This window comes from Falco rusticolus, chromosome 8 (genome assembly GCF_015220075.1).
Source record: "Falco rusticolus isolate bFalRus1 chromosome 8, bFalRus1.pri, whole genome shotgun sequence".
Classification (NCBI taxonomy): Eukaryota; Metazoa; Chordata; class Aves; order Falconiformes; family Falconidae; genus Falco; species Falco rusticolus.
Window position 1 is genome coordinate 28,023,519 of NC_051194.1, and position 18,974 is coordinate 28,042,492.

The 18,974-nt window shown below is 36.2% G+C and overlaps 1 protein-coding gene across 1 annotated transcript in view; it reads left to right on the plus strand.

Moving 5' to 3' along the window:
* Positions 1–18,358, plus strand: part of LRP1B (LDL receptor related protein 1B) — a 379,972-nt gene extending 361,614 nt beyond the window's left edge. The window contains 5 exon segments of the mRNA XM_037398644.1: positions 7,378–7,454; positions 10,186–10,276; positions 12,696–12,840; positions 13,847–13,945; positions 16,517–18,358. Of these exon segments, the coding sequence (XP_037254541.1) occupies positions 7,378–7,454; positions 10,186–10,276; positions 12,696–12,840; positions 13,847–13,945; positions 16,517–16,657 (553 nt within the window). The 3' untranslated portion in view covers positions 16,658–18,358.
* Positions 18,359–18,974: the final 616 nt, after the last annotated feature.

The window sequence follows — 18,974 nt, forward strand, 5'->3', positions numbered from 1 at the left end:
GTGGTCTATTCTTATCATTATTAGTATAATTATTGCTATTATTAGTATCTGCAAATAAAAGTGATCAAATCATAATGCCCTCACACTGGGCATAATATAAATATAATGGAGGATAGTTTCTGTTACAAGTTTATAACCAAAACCAGTAGAAGATATAAATCCTATTGATCCTAATCTAAAGCTAACTAAATTTAAAGAGAGCTTTAAAATGCTGTAATGAGCTTTTGAGCAATGCTGCATGACAGTGGCTGAGGACTTTAAGGTGAAACAAGTAAGACCATATTATGCTGGCTAATTAAGAGGATAGTACTTTATTCCTTCTTAGGTTACTTTCTGCACGAGGTGTGGGCAGGTCTGTGTGTCTACAGTGTAGAGCCTCTGTTTCTTAGGTGTCATCAGAAACGGAGAAATTCAGAGGGCAATGCACAGCATTAAATTAGTTGCCTGTGACTAGATATGTTGATTGTTCAGAGGGCTTCACATTCTGGCTGTTGTGTTTCTACATCAGAACGAACATCACCTTTTCTATAATGAAGAATAAGTCATCCTGGGTAGTTTAATTGCTTGCAGTAAGCAGACGCATGACTTCGAGAGCAAATTAGCTAGAGAAATCAGTGGTCTTTCAGATTAATTAAAAGGCATACACTGTACAGGAACTTGAAAGAAGGTATGAGTTGGTAACAGAGGAAACTGAAAAGTGTATGGTGGAGAAATAATAAACTAATTCATTTTTAAACTGAGAATTTTTGTGAAGTAATAGGTTAAAGGCAATAGTGAACAAAGGGGGAGAGAACAAGTTGTGGAATGGTTTAAAAATCCTAACAAGAAGCTTGAACTCGAAAGTGGAGATGTAGATAAATTAGAAAAAATAATTCCTGCAAGAGTGAAATAAACAAGAGGGATGCTCTTGCTGGCTTTATTTCCAGTAGGTTGGAGAGAGACACTGTGTGTGTGCCTGTGTGTGGGTACAGGCACACGTGTGCATGTGTTTGTGCCGTGGAAATTGGAGAGGAAAGAGTGAAATCCTCTTGATGGAGCAGCTTCCTTCCAGCTTATACTCCTGTGATGGCTGCGCCTTCTTCCTGACGTTCCTTTTGTAAAAATCTTCAGATAGATAGGAACAGTTATTATATAAGTACATGTACAAACGTTGTAAGTACGTGCAAGTTCGTAAGTAGATGTACAGCTCCTAACTGTGGCAAACCTCTCTTCAAACAAAAGGTTAAGGTGTGTCCATAGTGTGGTTGTGGACAAGAAAGGGGCTGTACCGTGCAGTCCCCTGACTGTCAATGTCTAAGGTTTGAGTCAAAAAAGCTACTGCAGCGTAGAACAATTGCAGCGCCAAGGAGACTGCTGAAGAGCAGAGGCAATTGTCACTCTGACAGGTGGTGTAAGTCAAAGAACAGAACATTTTATCAAGTATCTTACAATAAATGTTTGCCATATGATTTCCTGGGGTGTATTTAATGAGCTCCCCAATTACAATTACAACAGGATTTTCACAGTATCATGCTAGTTCTTTGAGAGCTTTCTTTTTCAACTAAAGATAACTTTTATTATAAATGTGTTGAATTTGAACATCAGCAGCAGGTTATAACTTTGTTATGGAAGATCTTCCGTTCGGTTTGTATTGCAAACTAGTATTAGTTCAAGAATTAAATGCAAACAGGTGTTTGAAGAATGGTTGTCAAAGGAAGAAATGAGAAGACCTTGGAAAAGAGGAGTATGCATATTTTTCATTGAACATCTACTAGCTAGGCTGTAATGCAGAATTTCCTTTTTCCATGAGTTTATGATTTTTTGAATAAAGCTTGCATAGTAGCTGCTGCTGTACATCACTGCTTGCTTTGCCTCTGTGAGAAGGAGAGAACAACATGGTTTGTCATATGCCTATTGATCCAGTCATTTCTCATTTTTCTTTTACCATTTTGATCTCTTCCTTTTGCTTTGTTGCTCAGTGTAATTCCAGCTACAGTAGTAGTCATCTAGACATGCTTAAGTTTTATATATTTACTGTGTTAATATTTATATTTGTATAGCATATATAGTGTACACATTCCTAATAGCATGGTGTTTAATGACCCTCAATTATTCTTTTTCTTAATTTGGGATGATAGAGGCTGAGTTGCACCTGAAGGCTTGTTCCTTTGCAGTGAACACCATGCAGCAGGTGTGAATGAGGACATGTATAGTGTCATGCTCATATTAAAATTCATGTTTAAAGTAATATTTTGTTTTTATGTGTTGTTATTAAATTTGAGTTTCTTTGGGTTCCTTAAAAGTAATTTTCTGTTGTTTTGCCTGCTTTTGGATTATGCAGTTTTCTCATTCTTAATTTCTTGTGTTGCAAGGTAATCCGTATTTCATTTTCAAGTAGAGCCATAATGTTTCTATCCTTTGGCTTCTACAGTGAATTCCTTCACTTTGTTTTCCTTATGAAGATACCAAGTGGTGCTCGTTAGTCAAAAATGCTAAAATGTGGTCTGTTCATGTATAAAATAATTAGGGAAAAGTTCTTATTTGAAAATAATTAAACTCTACAATATAGGAGAAGGTACAAGATATGCTATTGATCAAAGTTGGGGTTGGATTTTTGCTCTTTCACTGTTATGAAAGTTCTTTTTATCTTTGAGATACATATCTGTCTGTGGGTATAATGCTATAATATCAGCTTCCTGTATGAAAAAAGCACGCTGCCAGAAGTGTTGCTGAATTTCTTACAAAGAATAGTTTAATTATTTGGTTTAATACAAGGATTTTGTCATCCTACAGATGCCAGGGGAGAGAGGGGATTATTTTGGTTTCCATCTTTCAATGCCACTTAATACGGATAGTAAATAACTCTAATCCCAATATTCTTTTCTCACATCTTAGAAATAGTCTTAACATTGTTATAAGATGTGTTCCAGTGAAATTTTAATGTAAGTGTTCTTAAAATAGTGAGGCTGGATACTTTCATTAGGACATTTTACTACACTTTATCATCTATGTTGTGACTTAAAAGAAAAGCAAAGTTAGAAAACTACTTTGTATAATGAAGAAATATCATTTATAGGTAAGGAACATTTTCAATTCCCCTTCCACCTTTATTTTGTAGTGACTCACAGATTCTGTAGTACACACAGAACAATCTTTCAATGCTGCTTTCTGTCATTTTTTTGACACAGACTGGTATATGGAATTTGTAAGCAGTTGTCTACAAAAGAGCTTTTAAGTGTGTATTATGCCTGCTATATTATATTTCTATAACAATGCCTGTGGCTAAAAAAAAAAATAAAAATAAAAAAAGAAAGAGAAACAAAACCAAAAAAAATTGCACATTGCCACCAAATTAGCCTTTTTATTAGTTTTTTTTCTTTTTGTTCAGACATTTCATAGTCAAATGGTTCCTTTTGGTCAAGTGCCCATATAATTAGATTTAGGGTGTTTCAGTGCACTGACCTGTAAGGGTTAGACAAAAATAGAGGAGAGAGACATTTTCTTTCATGAATAGGCCCTGTAACAACAGCACTGATCAGTCTCAACCTTAATTCTAAATATTCCTCATTACAAGTGGCACACCTTTGTAATTTCAGTTTAAAGATTTTAAAACATCTCTGTTTGTACTACTATTTCCTCAAAATAATAATTCCTACATCTTAGGCATTCTGTGTATCAGAACTTTTTTCTCAAGCACTCATCTCTTTCTAAATGTAGAAGTCAATTGTAACAGAGAGCACTGTAGCATGGTTTTATTAATGACCTTGGCAGCAGACCATGTACAACCTTTATTTATTACATTCACTCTCAGTTTTTATATTGGCATTGTCTGTGATATTGTTGCTCTTCGATCTGCTCACCAATCCTGTTGGGAACGGAGGTTTGCACCTGGAGATGTTCACTGCAGCACCTTGCACCACTCGGCTGACTCTAGCCTGTGCTTCACTGTCGGGCTCCCCATCTGTTTCCATCTCTGTGTGTTTGTGTAGCTCAGATGAGGCGTTATCACTGTTGTTTCTTCACCATTCTTGGTAATATGAATGTCTTCCATGAAACCCCTGACTTTACATAGTTCTGTTTCGTTAATGCTTTGTAGTTTGCCCTTACTGCAAATGCCCTGTCTCTGACCATACAAGTATTGGCAGTGCTACAGAACAAAGGCTCCTGGTACCAAACGATTTGGCAAGGTACAAACACTGTGCATGAAATTGAGCTAGGAGTTGGTTCTTATTCTAGCTGCTGAGCAGTCTGAGTTTAAATGTCTGAAAATGTTATTGAAAACAATGTCTGTCTACAGTGTCTAAAAATAATTGAAAATGGTTAAGACCTGCTCATTTCCCATGTTTTGGCATGAACAGTTGTCCATGTCTGAACCCCATCGTTCTTCATGTGCCTGCTCATGGCTAATTTTCTGTCAAATCCCCTTGCAGACAGCATACCTTCCCCCTGGGCTTTATTTCTTTTTCTGTTGTATCTGCCCAAGTCTTCCTAGCTTGCTGGACCATCAAGGGGCAATCGTTTTGTCTCTGAGTATAGAGGGAAATGATGGCGATCCCGTCAGCTTCAGTCCCTTTGAAGCTGGAGACAGCAAGCGTTTGGAAAAAAATAAAATGAAGTGGTAACTCTTAATCATGTCTTTTATGAGACTTTTATCAAATGCCTCAGAAATGTTTCAGTATTGCTGCCACTTGCAATTAAAATGCCTAAATAGGTAAAGAACTGCTAATACTCTTTAATTTGTTCTTGTTTACTACATAGATAGCTGTAGGTTTTCTTTCTTCACCATCTATTGTAGTGTCATATCTGCTGTAAGATTTTGAAGAGCATAATTGTACATCAGACACTATTTTCTAATAAGCTTATACTTGCATGCTTCATTGTGATTCTTATGCTAGTCTCAGTATCTATATTATAGTTTTTAAACTGTTTTAAGACAGATTTATGGTTATGATTCTCTTGTACAGCAGGAGTATTTGAAACCTTCAATATAAAGATTTAGGTACAAAGTTAAGATATGTCTTAACTCAAAGAAATCTTTCCATTTTGATAGTGTAGTATTAAATGAAAATTGCCTCTCATAACAAGCTTTAACCACATAAGCTGAATCCCCAACAGCAACGATGCAAAACTTCCAGTAAAGAAATCTAAGGACTTTATTTCATGGTTGTCACATGCCAGCAGTTTGAATCCCAGTGGAATATTCTAAGTAGAAAGATTTATGGTGTTTCTCTACAAGAATCGAGATACTTATTTTGCAGCTGTATGTTGAGTAGTGATCTTCTGAAAAAACAAGTTCCTTGAATCTTAGTAAGATAGGCTGTCAGTGTAATCTTTTCCATTTGATAGAATTGTTAAAAAGAGATCTGTAAAAAAAAAAAAAATGGAACAGATGCATCTTTTGAAAAATTAAATGTGCTAAAGAATGTGCTGAAGCGGTGGTAAGCAGGAGTGGAAATGTCAGCTGGGTTCAGTTATAAAATATGTCATTGTGAACCGTAATGTGTGAAATTAATTAGTAACTGGGGTGTTCCTTTTGCAGTGAGGAAATATAAGTATTTTCCATGTTTATTTAAGTAAACAAACATTTCAATAAACTTGAAGAACTTCTAAATTATAGTTCAATCAGCTATCAATTAACAAACATGTTTTTAAAGGCTATCTGTGCCTTACCTCTGTAGAGCTAAGCACCTTCATAACATATCCTACCAAAAATTAAATTACTTCCCTGAAAAAAGTTCAAACTTGGTATGAAACCCAGTAAAGAGAGTTATCTGAATGTTGGATTGTGCTGGAATAGGCTTAGGAGCAAAGAGAGAAACAAGCCATTCTTCTGCAGAGATCTGCAATGACAAAAGCCAGACAAAAGCATCATCAACAAAGCTGGCTAGAGCTCTCCTGTAAGAATTCCACAGTTTTTGTCTGGAATATTTTCTATCTTTCCAAACCTTTTTGCATTACAGAATGATGTCAGTCGTTAAGCATGTCCACCTCTAAACTCTGCGATTTGCTAAATCTTTAGAAAGGCATCAGATAACAGGATGTCTTAGAACTGCGTGCTTGGTAATGCTTATGCATTTTCCTAAAGGTAACCCACATTGAAATTCATAAATAATTCAAAAATATTTAGAAAAATATGTATTTCAGTGCACAACACACAACAGAGGCAGATGAAAAGTGACTGCTTCCTGCCGTCACAGATTTCCACAAGGAGAGCTTGAGCTTCTATAGTAAACTTAATCATGTTTACAGCAGGATGAATAAGCAATTGAATTTCATTCAGGTATTTGTTTCCATTTTTGATGCATTTGCTGAGCCTGCATAGCTGGACTCCTTGTGTTTGCTTGTATGGCTGGAGAGCATTCTGAATCCCAACTGAAGAAATATTTGCATAGTGATATTCATACAAGGAAATTATAGCAGAATAACTGTACGCATCCAGGCACCTGGCTCGTGAAGAGTGTATTTTGAACACAAACAGTATTCAGGGCCCTCTGAAGCCAGTAAATACTCTTGTCCCTTTAGGACAGCTCTTCATGCTTTAACTCTCACACCTCCTTGCACACACACATGTATCTATTTCTGCAAATACGTATCTAGTTTTATAGTTAAAAAAAATTAAAAGATAAAACCCTTAAATTCTACAATTTTCAGGGCAATGATTAAATCTGAAAGCAAAGAAAAAAGGGGACTTCAGTTAATTTGTGAATATTATTCAGGTCCTAATTGTTCAAGTAAATTAACAACCAGGTCTGTAAGAACGGTTCTGCAGTAAACTGCATTACCCAGAGCACTGGGAAATGGCAGAACGGTGGAAGCAGCCAGCCGGGATGGATACTGCAGGATACTGGATGCATGTTGTAGTTTATGTTCAGTCAGATACACTTTGTGCAGTACTGACGGGGCTGTTCGAGCGTCTAGATCAAAGCTGACCCTAAAATAATATGGTGCAAATAAAGTGCCTTAGCAAATAAGTCCTGCTGGACTAAGCTGGCTATGCGTGCGTGGATCCAGCTCCTATGCGTGGATCCAGCTCAAGCATTCCTTCATTAGTGCATTGTAGGCGGTAGTTGGTTTAATAGGATGTTAATATACTGCTGATTATGCCTGTTGTTTTATTATTCAAGAATTTTAGAAAAGGACTCTGGAATGAAGATTGCAGTGATAGTAACAGGAATTGAAGAAGCAAATCTGTAGTTTTAAACTAAAAACATACTTTAAATGTTTTAAGTGCCATGGTAGAATACTGCTGACTCCTTCCATGAAGCTTATTGTTTCTTTTGTAGAATCACTGTTTGTCATTTGTGTAGCTCTTGAGAAGATGCTGGTGGTCTCTTTAATAGGTTACTGTGTTAATAGCTGACATCTATTAACTTTACCGTCTTAATTGGATACTTTTAGATGTTCAGCCAACTGGTCAGGCACACAGTGTGAGAGGCCAGCTCCCAAAAGCAGCAAGTCTGACAATATCAGTACAAGTAAGTATTTCAAATAACTTCTCTCACTTGTCAAATTTGGCTCAGTTTTGAGAAATTTTTACCTGGGGATATTTTAGAATGTGAGTTTGTGTCATGAAGCGTGCTGGTTGCCTGTATTTAAAAGAAAACCCAAACCACAAATATAGATATCTCAGCATTTTGATTGACATTCGATGTCTCGTGAGGCGGTTTGGATGGGAGCCATATGTGCTCACTGCTTGAAGGGCTAGCCTGCCCTTTTCTTAAACAAAGCCTATCAAGTGGCTAGTGCTTGGTGATACTGCTGTGCAGAGAACTAGTATGAGACCTTCTGACCATTTAAGTCCTACTGAAAGCATAAAAAATGGAGTTGTAAGTAGTCCATCACTCTTGCATTGGCTGTCTGTAGAGGTTTGAATTTTACCTGCTGTGAAAACCATCCTGAAAGTAAGAATAGTTTCTCTCATACTTTTTTAAAAAACATCTGTAAGCATAAAAGGATGGTGTTGCTAAACTATTAGCAGTTAAACCGGACAAGGTTCCCTGCAGTGCATGGAGTATGCTGATGGTACCCTGCTGTACGTCTCTTGGTCACATTTAACCCAACTGAAGCAGGCAAATGAATTGCCCACCGTTCGGATCAGCTTGATGCTTAGATGAATTTTTTCTAGTGATCCAGACAAGTGAAATAACATTTACAAGCTGGAAATGGGTGAAAAATCAGCCAGAACCTAGATCAGTATTTCATGTTTTCATAGGACAAGGGGATTGGTTTTAAGCTGAAAGGAAGTAGATTGAGATTAGATATCAGGAAGAACCTCTCCCCGTGAGGGCGGCGAGGCGGTGGGCCAGGCTGCCCAGAGCAGCTGTGGGTGCCCCATCCCTGGCAGTGCTCCAGGCCAGGCTGGATGGGGCTGGGAGCAGCCTGGGCTGGGGGGTGGTGTCCCTGCCCGGGGCAGGGGGTGGGAACTGGGTGGGCTTTGAGGTCCCTTCCAAACCAGACCCTTCTCTGGTTCTATGATTTAAACAACAGGTGCATCTGAAAACCACCAACCCAGATGAAGACTCAGTTGTACTAGGCGCTATAAAAAACAAGCAGTAATCCTCCTGAAAGCTCTTGAAGTAAGGGACTGATAGTTTAGTTCTCCTAGGAAGACTAGTCACAGTGAATCTGTAAACTATATTTCTGTGCAGAGCAGAGAAAGCTGTTGGGCTTTCATTCTTGTGGTTTTTTTTTCTTTTTTTTCCCCCCATTCATTTCAATTTTAATGTCAAGCCTATGGCAGGGGCTAGGAGCTAGATGACCTTTAGGATTCCTTCCAACCCAGACCATTCTCTGCATCTGTGTTGAGGGGATACCTGCTAAAATTTGGGAAATGGATATTCATCTTGTGCATGCTTCTAGACCCCAGGCTGCACCAGGGTCACCAGACGGGAATTAATGCCTGTTGGGCTGTTTTTCAGGTTTGGATTAGGTTTGGGGTTTTTTTGTTTGTTTGTTTTTAATATTTACCTGCCAAGGCAAAATGAACTTTTTTTTTTTTTTTCCTAAATTGAACTTCATCCAGTTAATTGTCAAACGTTATCTTCAAATAGTGTACTTGTTTACATCCTGAATCTTCATAAACCGTAATGAACTCAGGATGACTCAAGTCTTTATTCAGTTGTACTTCATTTCAGGCCTCTGACAACCTGACTTGGCTTTCAGTAAGACTTCAGGCAGAATTCATGGCATCTTTTTCAGTTCTGCATTTTGACTGTGTTTAATGTAGAGCAGAGATTGCCAACAGCTTATTCTTTTAATAGAACAAGAATTGTAACCAATGAAACAACCAGCAATATTTTTGTTTTCCACCAGTTAAGGGCTGTGATAATAAAGTAAATGCATGTCATTCCACATTTGCATTATATTGGAGTCCTGCGCTTTATAAGGGCCAGCGTTTTATAACATAAAATTATTTGTTGCATGTATTTCTTTATTGTCAGATACTTACATTAAAGCTGAGAAATTCTTAGAAGGGTACAATTGCTGACCTTCTTTTTACAGGTAGTCTCATTTCAGTGAACCTATCTGCCAAAATAATGTTAAGCTTGTTTTCTTTTTCCCTGTTCCCTCCTCTCCTTTAACATCACTGTCTGATCTGTGCACTGCTTTTCTGCTACATTAAGCATTATTGTAGTTTCCTTGATTGCCTATATCAACATAAGAAAATTACTGGTTCTTGAGTACAATGCAGTAAAATACAGGAATGCACCAACCAGCTAGAAATTAATATTGCTTTCCACTTTTAATTTTCCCTCAAATAAAAGTAATACATACACGGAAGTGCTAATAATGGAATTCTTCAATCAGGGCCATGCCTACTGAATATTTTAAATTAATAGTTGCATGACTCAGACTACTGAAGATGATGGTGGCAGTTAAACGCAGTGGCCATGCCACTGCAGTCCAGATTGTTCAGCAATTCCACACACCTACGTACAGTATTGCTGCAAGTGCGGGCAGGGTGTCAGTCCAAAGCATAGCTGTATCCAGAAAGCGGAAACTCCTGGCTTGTTGATAAAAGCACTTGTGTATACACCATTATGTGTAAAGATATTTTATTGTATTGATCAACATTAAAATGTCAGATCAGTGAAGGTTATCACATGAAATTGCATTTGTTGCTGAGGGAATTTCTGTTTTACAGCTGTGAAGTAATTACTAGACGTAGCTGTGAGTATTCAGTGATTTTTCCTTTCCCTGTTTTAGGAAGCATTGCAATCATTGTTCCGCTTGTGTTACTGGTGACTTTGATCACTACTCTGGTAATTGGACTGTTTCTTTGCAAAAGGAAACGAAGGTAAGTAATTTTATATTGATGTATGAAGCAAAAAGATGAATCTTTAAATTATGTGTATCTTTTTGATATAAAATAATCCACTTTATATATGTTGAGCAGATATTAAAAAAAAAAGCCCCGAACACAACAAACAACCCAAAATTTGTTTCTGGATGTGCTGAGTTATGTTTTGGTTCTTGCTGGAGCAATCGTGTCTGTTGTTTATACTCACATTTCACATCCACTAGATCAGAAAATTTAGTTCTTTACTTACCCCATTTGCTCAATACTGCCAAGTGTGTCAATAATTCTGTCCAGAGACTTGGTGAACTTAATAAAGAGAATTAATGTGTTTCACTGGAACCATGTAATTAATATTGCTCATGTCTAGAAGTACTTTCAGATGGAGCCTGTGCAGAATTTCTAGTTTCTAGTTACAATTCACTTCAATTTACTTACTTTGATTAGTTCATTTTGATTTTATAGAAGTTATAGTGACAGTGGAAACAATGTTCAGCATACCTACTGTAGAGTCCCAAGACTTGTCATCGTTGTATTTTAGTACCTTGCATAGGAAGCCAAAGTCCAGCACTGAACAGTGAGTCTTTTGTTCTCTGGAGTGGAGGTACCTTAAGGCTGATAATGAACTTGGGGAGTGAGGTGGACATTTTGACTGTGACTGTTTCTTCGAAGTCCATGCTGGGTGGCAGGGGAAGCGTTTCTACTGTGTGCAGGCACCTGAGAGAGCTGCAAACTGTCTTCTGTTCAGAGAAACGAGAAACTGATGTTAGTGGTGGTACAGATTTAAGAAGGAAAGATTCCTAATAATAAGAAGGTGGCCAACTAAGGAAGACCTGGGGTGGGGGTCAGACAGTGAACCATTCGCTTCAGGCCTGTAGCTGGCCTGCTGCCTGGCCTTGAGCAGCTGTCGACCTTTATGCTGGGGCTTTGTTACCCCACCTCTGAAAGCAAGACAAATGTCATCTTTTGTAAAGTTCTTCTGAAATCTGTGATGAATCTTCTCTTTCTGCAAATGTGACCATTTATGAGACTGTTTCAGTCCTCCAGACTAAAAGAATCTTTGAAGTTACTATCATCTAACATCATACATAGCATCTCCCCTGCAAACTCTGGTGCTAACTAGTAAGCATTAATGTTTAAATCCTTTTCGAAAAGCCAGTGAAATACATTCCCTGACCATATTGTTAGCAATGCTGGCCCTGCCAGGCTGCATGGATGTCATTACATACTGCTGTACCTAAACCACAAATTTTGTGATGGACAGATCCTGAAAACCAGTTGCTGGTCTGTAAATTTTTTTAAGTTACTGAGAATAACATGTTAAATAATAAATCTTCAGTAGAAAAATAAAACTAACCTCAATGAAGAACTTTTTTTCCCCTTAAAATTATATTTGAAATTGTATTTTGGGGGGGGGGGTACCTCTTCAAAGATGACTGTCAAGTGCTAAACTTGATGTAGATGTTGAACACTTGTACGCTACAGATAAGTGCTTATTTTAGGAAATATTTTGTCTATGTCATTTCTGAAAAATGCAGATCCTTTAATGCATTGGATTTCAGACACTGACTGCATCATTCTCAACCAAACAAGAGAACTCGACTGTTACCATCCCAACTGTGAGCTCCCTATTATTCCCTTGTAATTCTAGAGAAAGTATTGCATTGGGAAAAATTACCCTCTTGAGCTTATTTCAATTGCTCAGACTAAAACCACCTCCTTAGCTAGAAGAAATGAATTCAGCAACTAAAACAATTCAACTCAATCACTTATCTTTACTGATATCTAATTCAAGGTTAAAAATAAGACTCTGTCTTTTATTAAAGTTTGTAAAAATTGAAGTTGAACTTCAACTTTCCAATAACCACTGGCAGGGAATACAAACTGGAACTACGAGAAGTTCATACATTTTTAATGCGTCATAATGAAACCATTTGCTTGTCCTCAGATTGCAACTGACTTTGGGCAACTGATTTCAGATGGAAGTGAAATGAATGAGCAAGGGAACATGACTCATATTCGCTCCATTACTGCAGGGAATCTGCAATGAATTTGCAAGGCTTTCCTTCGGAAGTGAGGGAAATCTGGAAATAAAAGGAGGAAGTCAAGGTTATAGACAACGAGTTAGCACTTTGTATGAATTCATACCACTCCAGCTAAACTGAGAAAAACAATAAAAAGCTACTTCCAGCTTATGTAAGATCTACACATACACTCAAATTGCTACTTTGTTTGAAAAATTGAAAGATTTTCTGATTGTCTCTGCAGGAAACACTTTTTCATCCTTTTGGTCTTAATGATTAAAGAGAAATAAAACAAAATTTTTACTGTTTTAGGATGAAGCATCCAAGAAATTACCTGAAAAGTCTCTAGCTGCTGCTTTTTTTTTTTTTTTTTTGTCTGTGCTTATGCATTGTAGGACAAAAACTATCAGAAGACAACCCATTATAAATGGAGGAATCAACGTAGAAATTGGCAATCCATCATACAACATGTATGAGGTGGGCCATGATCACAGTGAAGGTGGTCTTTTAGCCTCAGATTTTACTGTAAATGCAGAAAAGGTAATTTTTATCTTCTTCTACTTATTTTATGTCTTACAAATGTTTTGGCTTTAAATGTAATTAATAGAAACATAAACCAATGACATTTAGCTTTAGTTAATGAATATAAGGTCAAGTTAGATTTAATTAGAATGTCATGTATATATTAACAGCTGTCTTGCAGTCTGATGCTTGCTGATTGACATTTTTTCCTAGTGCCTGCATTTTACCAAAATATAATTGCAACCAAACTATGAAAAGAGGGGGTGTTTGTTACAGACACATCTGCCCCATATTGCCAAGTTGCAACCTATCTTTTTTAGTCTAGTCTCAAATCCTGAATGGAAATATATTATGGTACAGCCTACCCTCTGAAGCGTGAAAGTGTAGACACATACCTATGAGACTAACTTATTTCATATATGAAAACTTCCAAAGGCATAAAGTCCTGGCTGGATAGATTAAATGTTTACACAAAGCTAGTAAGTATTATCATTTTCTTGTAAAAGATGCTGTCACTTCTGCAGCACCACTCTTCGGTGATTGAACTCCCCGAGCGATGTGACATGGGATGAACGGGGTAATGCTGCGATATCTTTCCTAGAGCTCCGTAATCAGACATACACCAAAGGGCAGCCATCATTCTGTGGCATTTCTGACAAAGCAATAACCGGATTACTGATAGCTCTAGGAATGTCATCGCTGAATCACATAGACAGTGTGCTGAATGCAAGAGGTAAGCTGAAAATGGAGTTACTCGCTGGAGGAAGAGTAACTGAGCCAGTGCTTACGGTGGAGGCTGGCTCTAATCCCGAATGAAAAAAGATTTTAAAATGCTGGATTTTATTCTCTTGTCGAATGCAAGAATTTTTCATGATGAAGAATACCTGTAAGTAGACTTTTTTTTTTAATTGTAATCACTCTAAAATAATGTTTTTAATCAGTGCACTGTTTATTTAACAGTGTTGATAAGTACACATGCAAAATGCTCTATTAGCACAGAAACTAAAATTTTCTGTTTATACAGGCCAGATACATAGGGGGAGGGCCCACTGCATTCAAGCTTCCCCACACAGCTCCATCAATCTACCTAAACTCTGACTTGAAAGGACCACTATCAACAGGGGTGAGAAATGATAATTCAAATCCATTTCATTCCACCACAGCCCCTTTCTAAAGAAATGTTGTCTTTTTTTTTTTAATAGAGGCATTTTCTGTTTGTTTTTTAATTTTGGTTTTCTTCTTGTAATGGAAAGAAGGTTGACAGTAAATAATACATTTTCTACTTGAGATAAAGGGTCCCTCTCTGCATACAAAATTTCATCTGTACCCATCATTGTAATGTGATCTAAAAACACAAATGTGTCTTTGCAAGGAATAAAAAAGCAGTAAGCAATGTGATCATAGGATAACATAACGTAACATAAGTTTAGCACAGCATTCACAGCCATGTATCTTGATATATTTGCAATTTATAGGTAAATACAGGCATTTATCAAAGTGTATCAAACCGAAAGAAGTTCCAAAATAAAAGAAAACAAGTCCTTTTATTTTAGAGGAATGTAATACATACTAAAATAAACAATTTCCTTTAATATTTGAAATACATTTCTTAATTTTTCAGCTTTCAATTTTTATTATAAATTAGCCACTTCTAAAACATTGGTTTTTGACTACAATTTAGCATGATATTTACAACCATTGAAATTTAAAATATTAGAAAGGGACATCAATATGATATTCATTTTCATGTGCCTCAGTATATATATTCATCTTTTGTGCCATTTGCATTCTTGCATGATTGTAATATGTTGTATTTGGAAGTTTAACAATTTGTACAGGGTATGATATTTCTGATGGAGCACAAAACCATGGATGATGAAAGCTAGAATATATGCCCATCTCTAACATTAACTCTTTCTGTTATTCAAGTCACTCCAGTTACTTTCTATACCTCACTGTACTGCATTATGGTATCAGTATCCACTCCAAAGAGGTATCATGACACAGAGCTGTATACTTCTAATATATATATAAAAGTTCTGTATACTTTTAATAATCTATAAGGTACTATATAAATTCCAAGTGTCTCAGTTCTGTTGTGGGTATCATCTGTAATAATGATTGCCAATGAAATAAAAAGGCCTGTCAATTGAAATAAAACTAAATCTCTGTTTTCCTAAATTACTGATTATAACCATCATGACAAATGTTAAGATCTCTAACGCAATGGGGACAGACAGGTATAACTGAGTTTGCTCTCATAAATTACTACAGCAGTTGATTACATATTTATGTTCCATCACTATGGAAGAGTATCTTCTTTGTTATGATTCTTTTTTAAAATAAATGTGGCTCACCTTTTTCTGCCTCGATTCCAGGAAGACTGAGACACCAGGCAATCACTTTGTCATCTGTAATAGGTGGATCAGGCAGCTCCTGACTAGCTGCACGAGTGGCAGCCGTGTCTGAATAAGGAGTGTCTGAATCCTGGGCTCAGAAATGGTCTTGGTCAACAGGGAAAGGAGGAACTAAGGTTCTAGGCATCTTTTCTTCCTTGTTACCCAGGGTGTACTCAGGATATTTGCAAGTCAAGAAAACCTACCCACTGCTGTTTGGGTAATTTAACTTTTTGCCACTTCATATGTACACCAACCAAATTTATTTACCTACTCTATAGTTTAGTGGTGTTCCAGTCAGTATTTGGGTAAGCAAAGCTGGGCTGTTTCATTAGGTATAAGGAAGAGGAAGATTTGCACCACAAAGTACCCTGTCCAGTTATTGTAGGTAAAAAGCTGAACATCTAGTGGCGCAGCAAAGGTCTTTTAAGAGGCAAAAAAGGCACCAAGTATGAAGGAATTAGTGGAGACATTTACACGGTAAACCTTGGATAGTGCTTTCCCCTTAGCACAATTGATAGGAGAGTAAGTTTTCATCCATGTTATGTATCCTTCTGTGCTGTCAGACTCGGGAGATTTCTTATATACTGCAGTGCTTTGCAAAATTAAAAATGGACTTGTCCTATACTGAACCACCACTCATTTCAATAGATTTTTTTGTTACAGTCCAAACTACCAAAACTGTTGAGAAAATACTTCTCAATCTGTATCTACTATGATATATGAACAGTTATGCTGGTTTATTATTAAAGTTTAATTTACATTACGAAAGTATTGAATTTTTGGTCAAATCATGTTGTATATTTGGGCCACAGAATTCGAAAACTTGGTCAGCTATTGATGGGATGCTGATGTCTTAGAACAGGTAATACATCTGGAAACTGTTGGTTGCAGTTTTCTACTGTTAAACTTGTCACATGGTCTCACAGTGCACCTTCTCTATAAACTCCTTCATATCTCTTCTGAAATCTTCCAGTGTAATAAGGTGGACAAGTCAACCTCAGAGACATTTTTCAAGGTTTTTGTTTTAATTTGTGTCATTGTTTTTATTGTTTTACTATCATCAGATGCTGCATGTCATGTCATTGGTTATTTTAATAGCATGTCTCATCATGAATTTAGTTGTTAACTAAATAATTAACTCATTATCAGGTTTGCAGAAGTCCAGGTATCTATTAAATATGTCCAGTTATATTTTATGTGTACTTGTTCTTGCTTTAACAAAACCATTTCCATTTCCATAAACATTTATTTTGGTTTAATCCGACTGATCTAATGTGTGATTAATTTCTCCACAGCCAACAAATTACGCCAATCCAGTATACGCAAAGTTATACATAGATGGACAAAACTGTCGAAACTCCTTAGCAAGTGTTGATGAAAGAAGAGAACTCCTTCCAAAGAAAATAGATATTGGGATAAGGGAGACTGTGGCATAATCTGCTGTTACCTTTTATACTCTGTATAAATGTATAAAATATAAGGATTACTTTTCTATGTACCAACAGTATTATAATTGTTTTGGCATCAGCATTACCTCTGTTTTTTGTTTGATTGATTGTTTTCTGGGTTTTTCTTTTGCTGATGACTTTTGACTGACCATTTGTAAGGTATTTTTATGAAAAAGAAACTGCACTACGGTACAATTTACAACAATGCTGCTGAAATAACACACCTTTAAATTTGTTAAAATTGCAAACAACATATTAGTTTGTAGTGTGAAAATGAGCAATCTATTTTCTATGAACTTTTTTTGGTTCTACTTAATCGATGAAGATGGTATCTGCACTTTTTCATTATGTAGTCTGGAAGCTGTAGTACAGTGTGTAATTTTGTTTATTTTAAATGGTGAAAGAATGATTGAATGGTCTACTCTCTTCTTTGTGCCCATTAGAATTTCTCTTCAGATCCTGATAAAGCTAGATAACTTCTCACAAACAAACAAACTTGCTTTTAAATTAGCTTTAGGTTGCCAAGAAGTAAATGGGACTATAGAAATGAAACATCTAATGGTCTGCATGAACACAATGATTATGTTTCAGAAATTCAGTGACTGTACATGATATACTAAACATATATACCATGTAAACAAGCTTTGTATTTATTAAAACCTTATAGAACATAGTAACGATATATCTTGGAAGCTGAAACCTTACTTGCTGTGGGATGAAGCATATGAACTCCAACAGTCCTGTAGGACAGTAGCCACCCTAGAGCACAAGAGGGCATTGCCTACACATGCATTATATGTTTATTCATTTAATCACATGCATTACTTATGGATTAGTAAGTCCCCAACACATACCAAGCAGTAGGAAAAAAACCCAAACCCCAAACCTTAAGCACACACGGATGATCACAGCATTCAATTCTGACAATCACAAAGAAGTCGTACCTCTTTAGAGATATTAAAGAATACAAAACACAGCAGTTTCTTTAAATGAAGATAAACTACGATATTGCGGAGGTAAAACGTAACTAGGTTGCCTAGTAGTGAAACCTTACCTAAGCCCAAGTTTCAATAGTCTGGATTAAATACAAAAACACAGTTATCGAAAGTGAAAAGCATCAGTATCAGTTTCCAGCACTTGCTCTGACCTGGTCTGCTTTCTGTTGTTGCTAAGAGGGAAGATCTAACTTATCTTTTTTTAATTTTGATGGAAATAAAGAATACAATTTCTTTCAGGTTTGAACTGAATCGAAATATTTTATACATAACTTTAAAGGCACAAAAGACTTATTCACACATATACTGTGGAGGACTCTTCCTTCCTCTGCTAGACATGACTGACTTTTAGCTATCATAATATATTAACCTAACAGATTAAATATGTTTGTGGTTGCTCTTTATTCCCTTTGTACAAGCATTACAAAAATAACTGCTGTTTTATAAAAGATTTTTGTTGTACTATTGTGCATGCATACTACCTATTTCTAAACTTTGCCATATTGGGGCCTTTATAAAACTCTTGATTTATGTAATACTAGTGCAATTTTGCTTGAACAATGTTACGCATATCATAGACTTTTTCAGGTTCTTGTTTAAGTACATTTTTTTAAATTGAACAGTATTTTTCATTTTGGTTATAATAGTCATTTTGCCTATGTTTCTACAATGAAGTGTTAAATACTTTATAAAAGAATTGTTGACTGATTTATTTAAATGAAAAACTACATACTTAATTCAGTGTGTTGACTAATTTTTAAATTTAACTGATAAAATGAAAACTAAAGGAGAGCAAATTGAAGGGAAAGAATGTTTCTTTGTACAAGTGGCTAAATTCCTTTTCTTAATGACAATTTTTGCTTTTTATACAACTTCTATTTAAATGTTTTCGCAGCTCTGCACATGTTTGGGTAACTTAGGTGTATAGCTGTTTATTGTGTCAATAGAACTTTAAAACTATTTCATTTTCTTTAAAAATACTGTATTAAATAGTTTCATACCATACAGCTATGATTCCACAGGTTCTGCTTTTATTCCACTGACATCATCAGAGATGGATTTGGCCCTCAGTTTTTGCATAATTACAGTTGTTATGAGGCGTGAGTAGTTGGTCTTTTTGAGAGACGTTACTGTTTATTTTCTGGCAGAGAATGTTGTATCTTTAATAATTAGGTAGAACTAAATTCTAACTAGTGGGTGTACAAGTAACATGAGTTTGAAATCATTAACTCTTACACAGACCTGATGAAATTTATTTCTTGTGATGCCTGATGTTTCTTTTCAGTGAGACATTTTTATTTACTTTACAC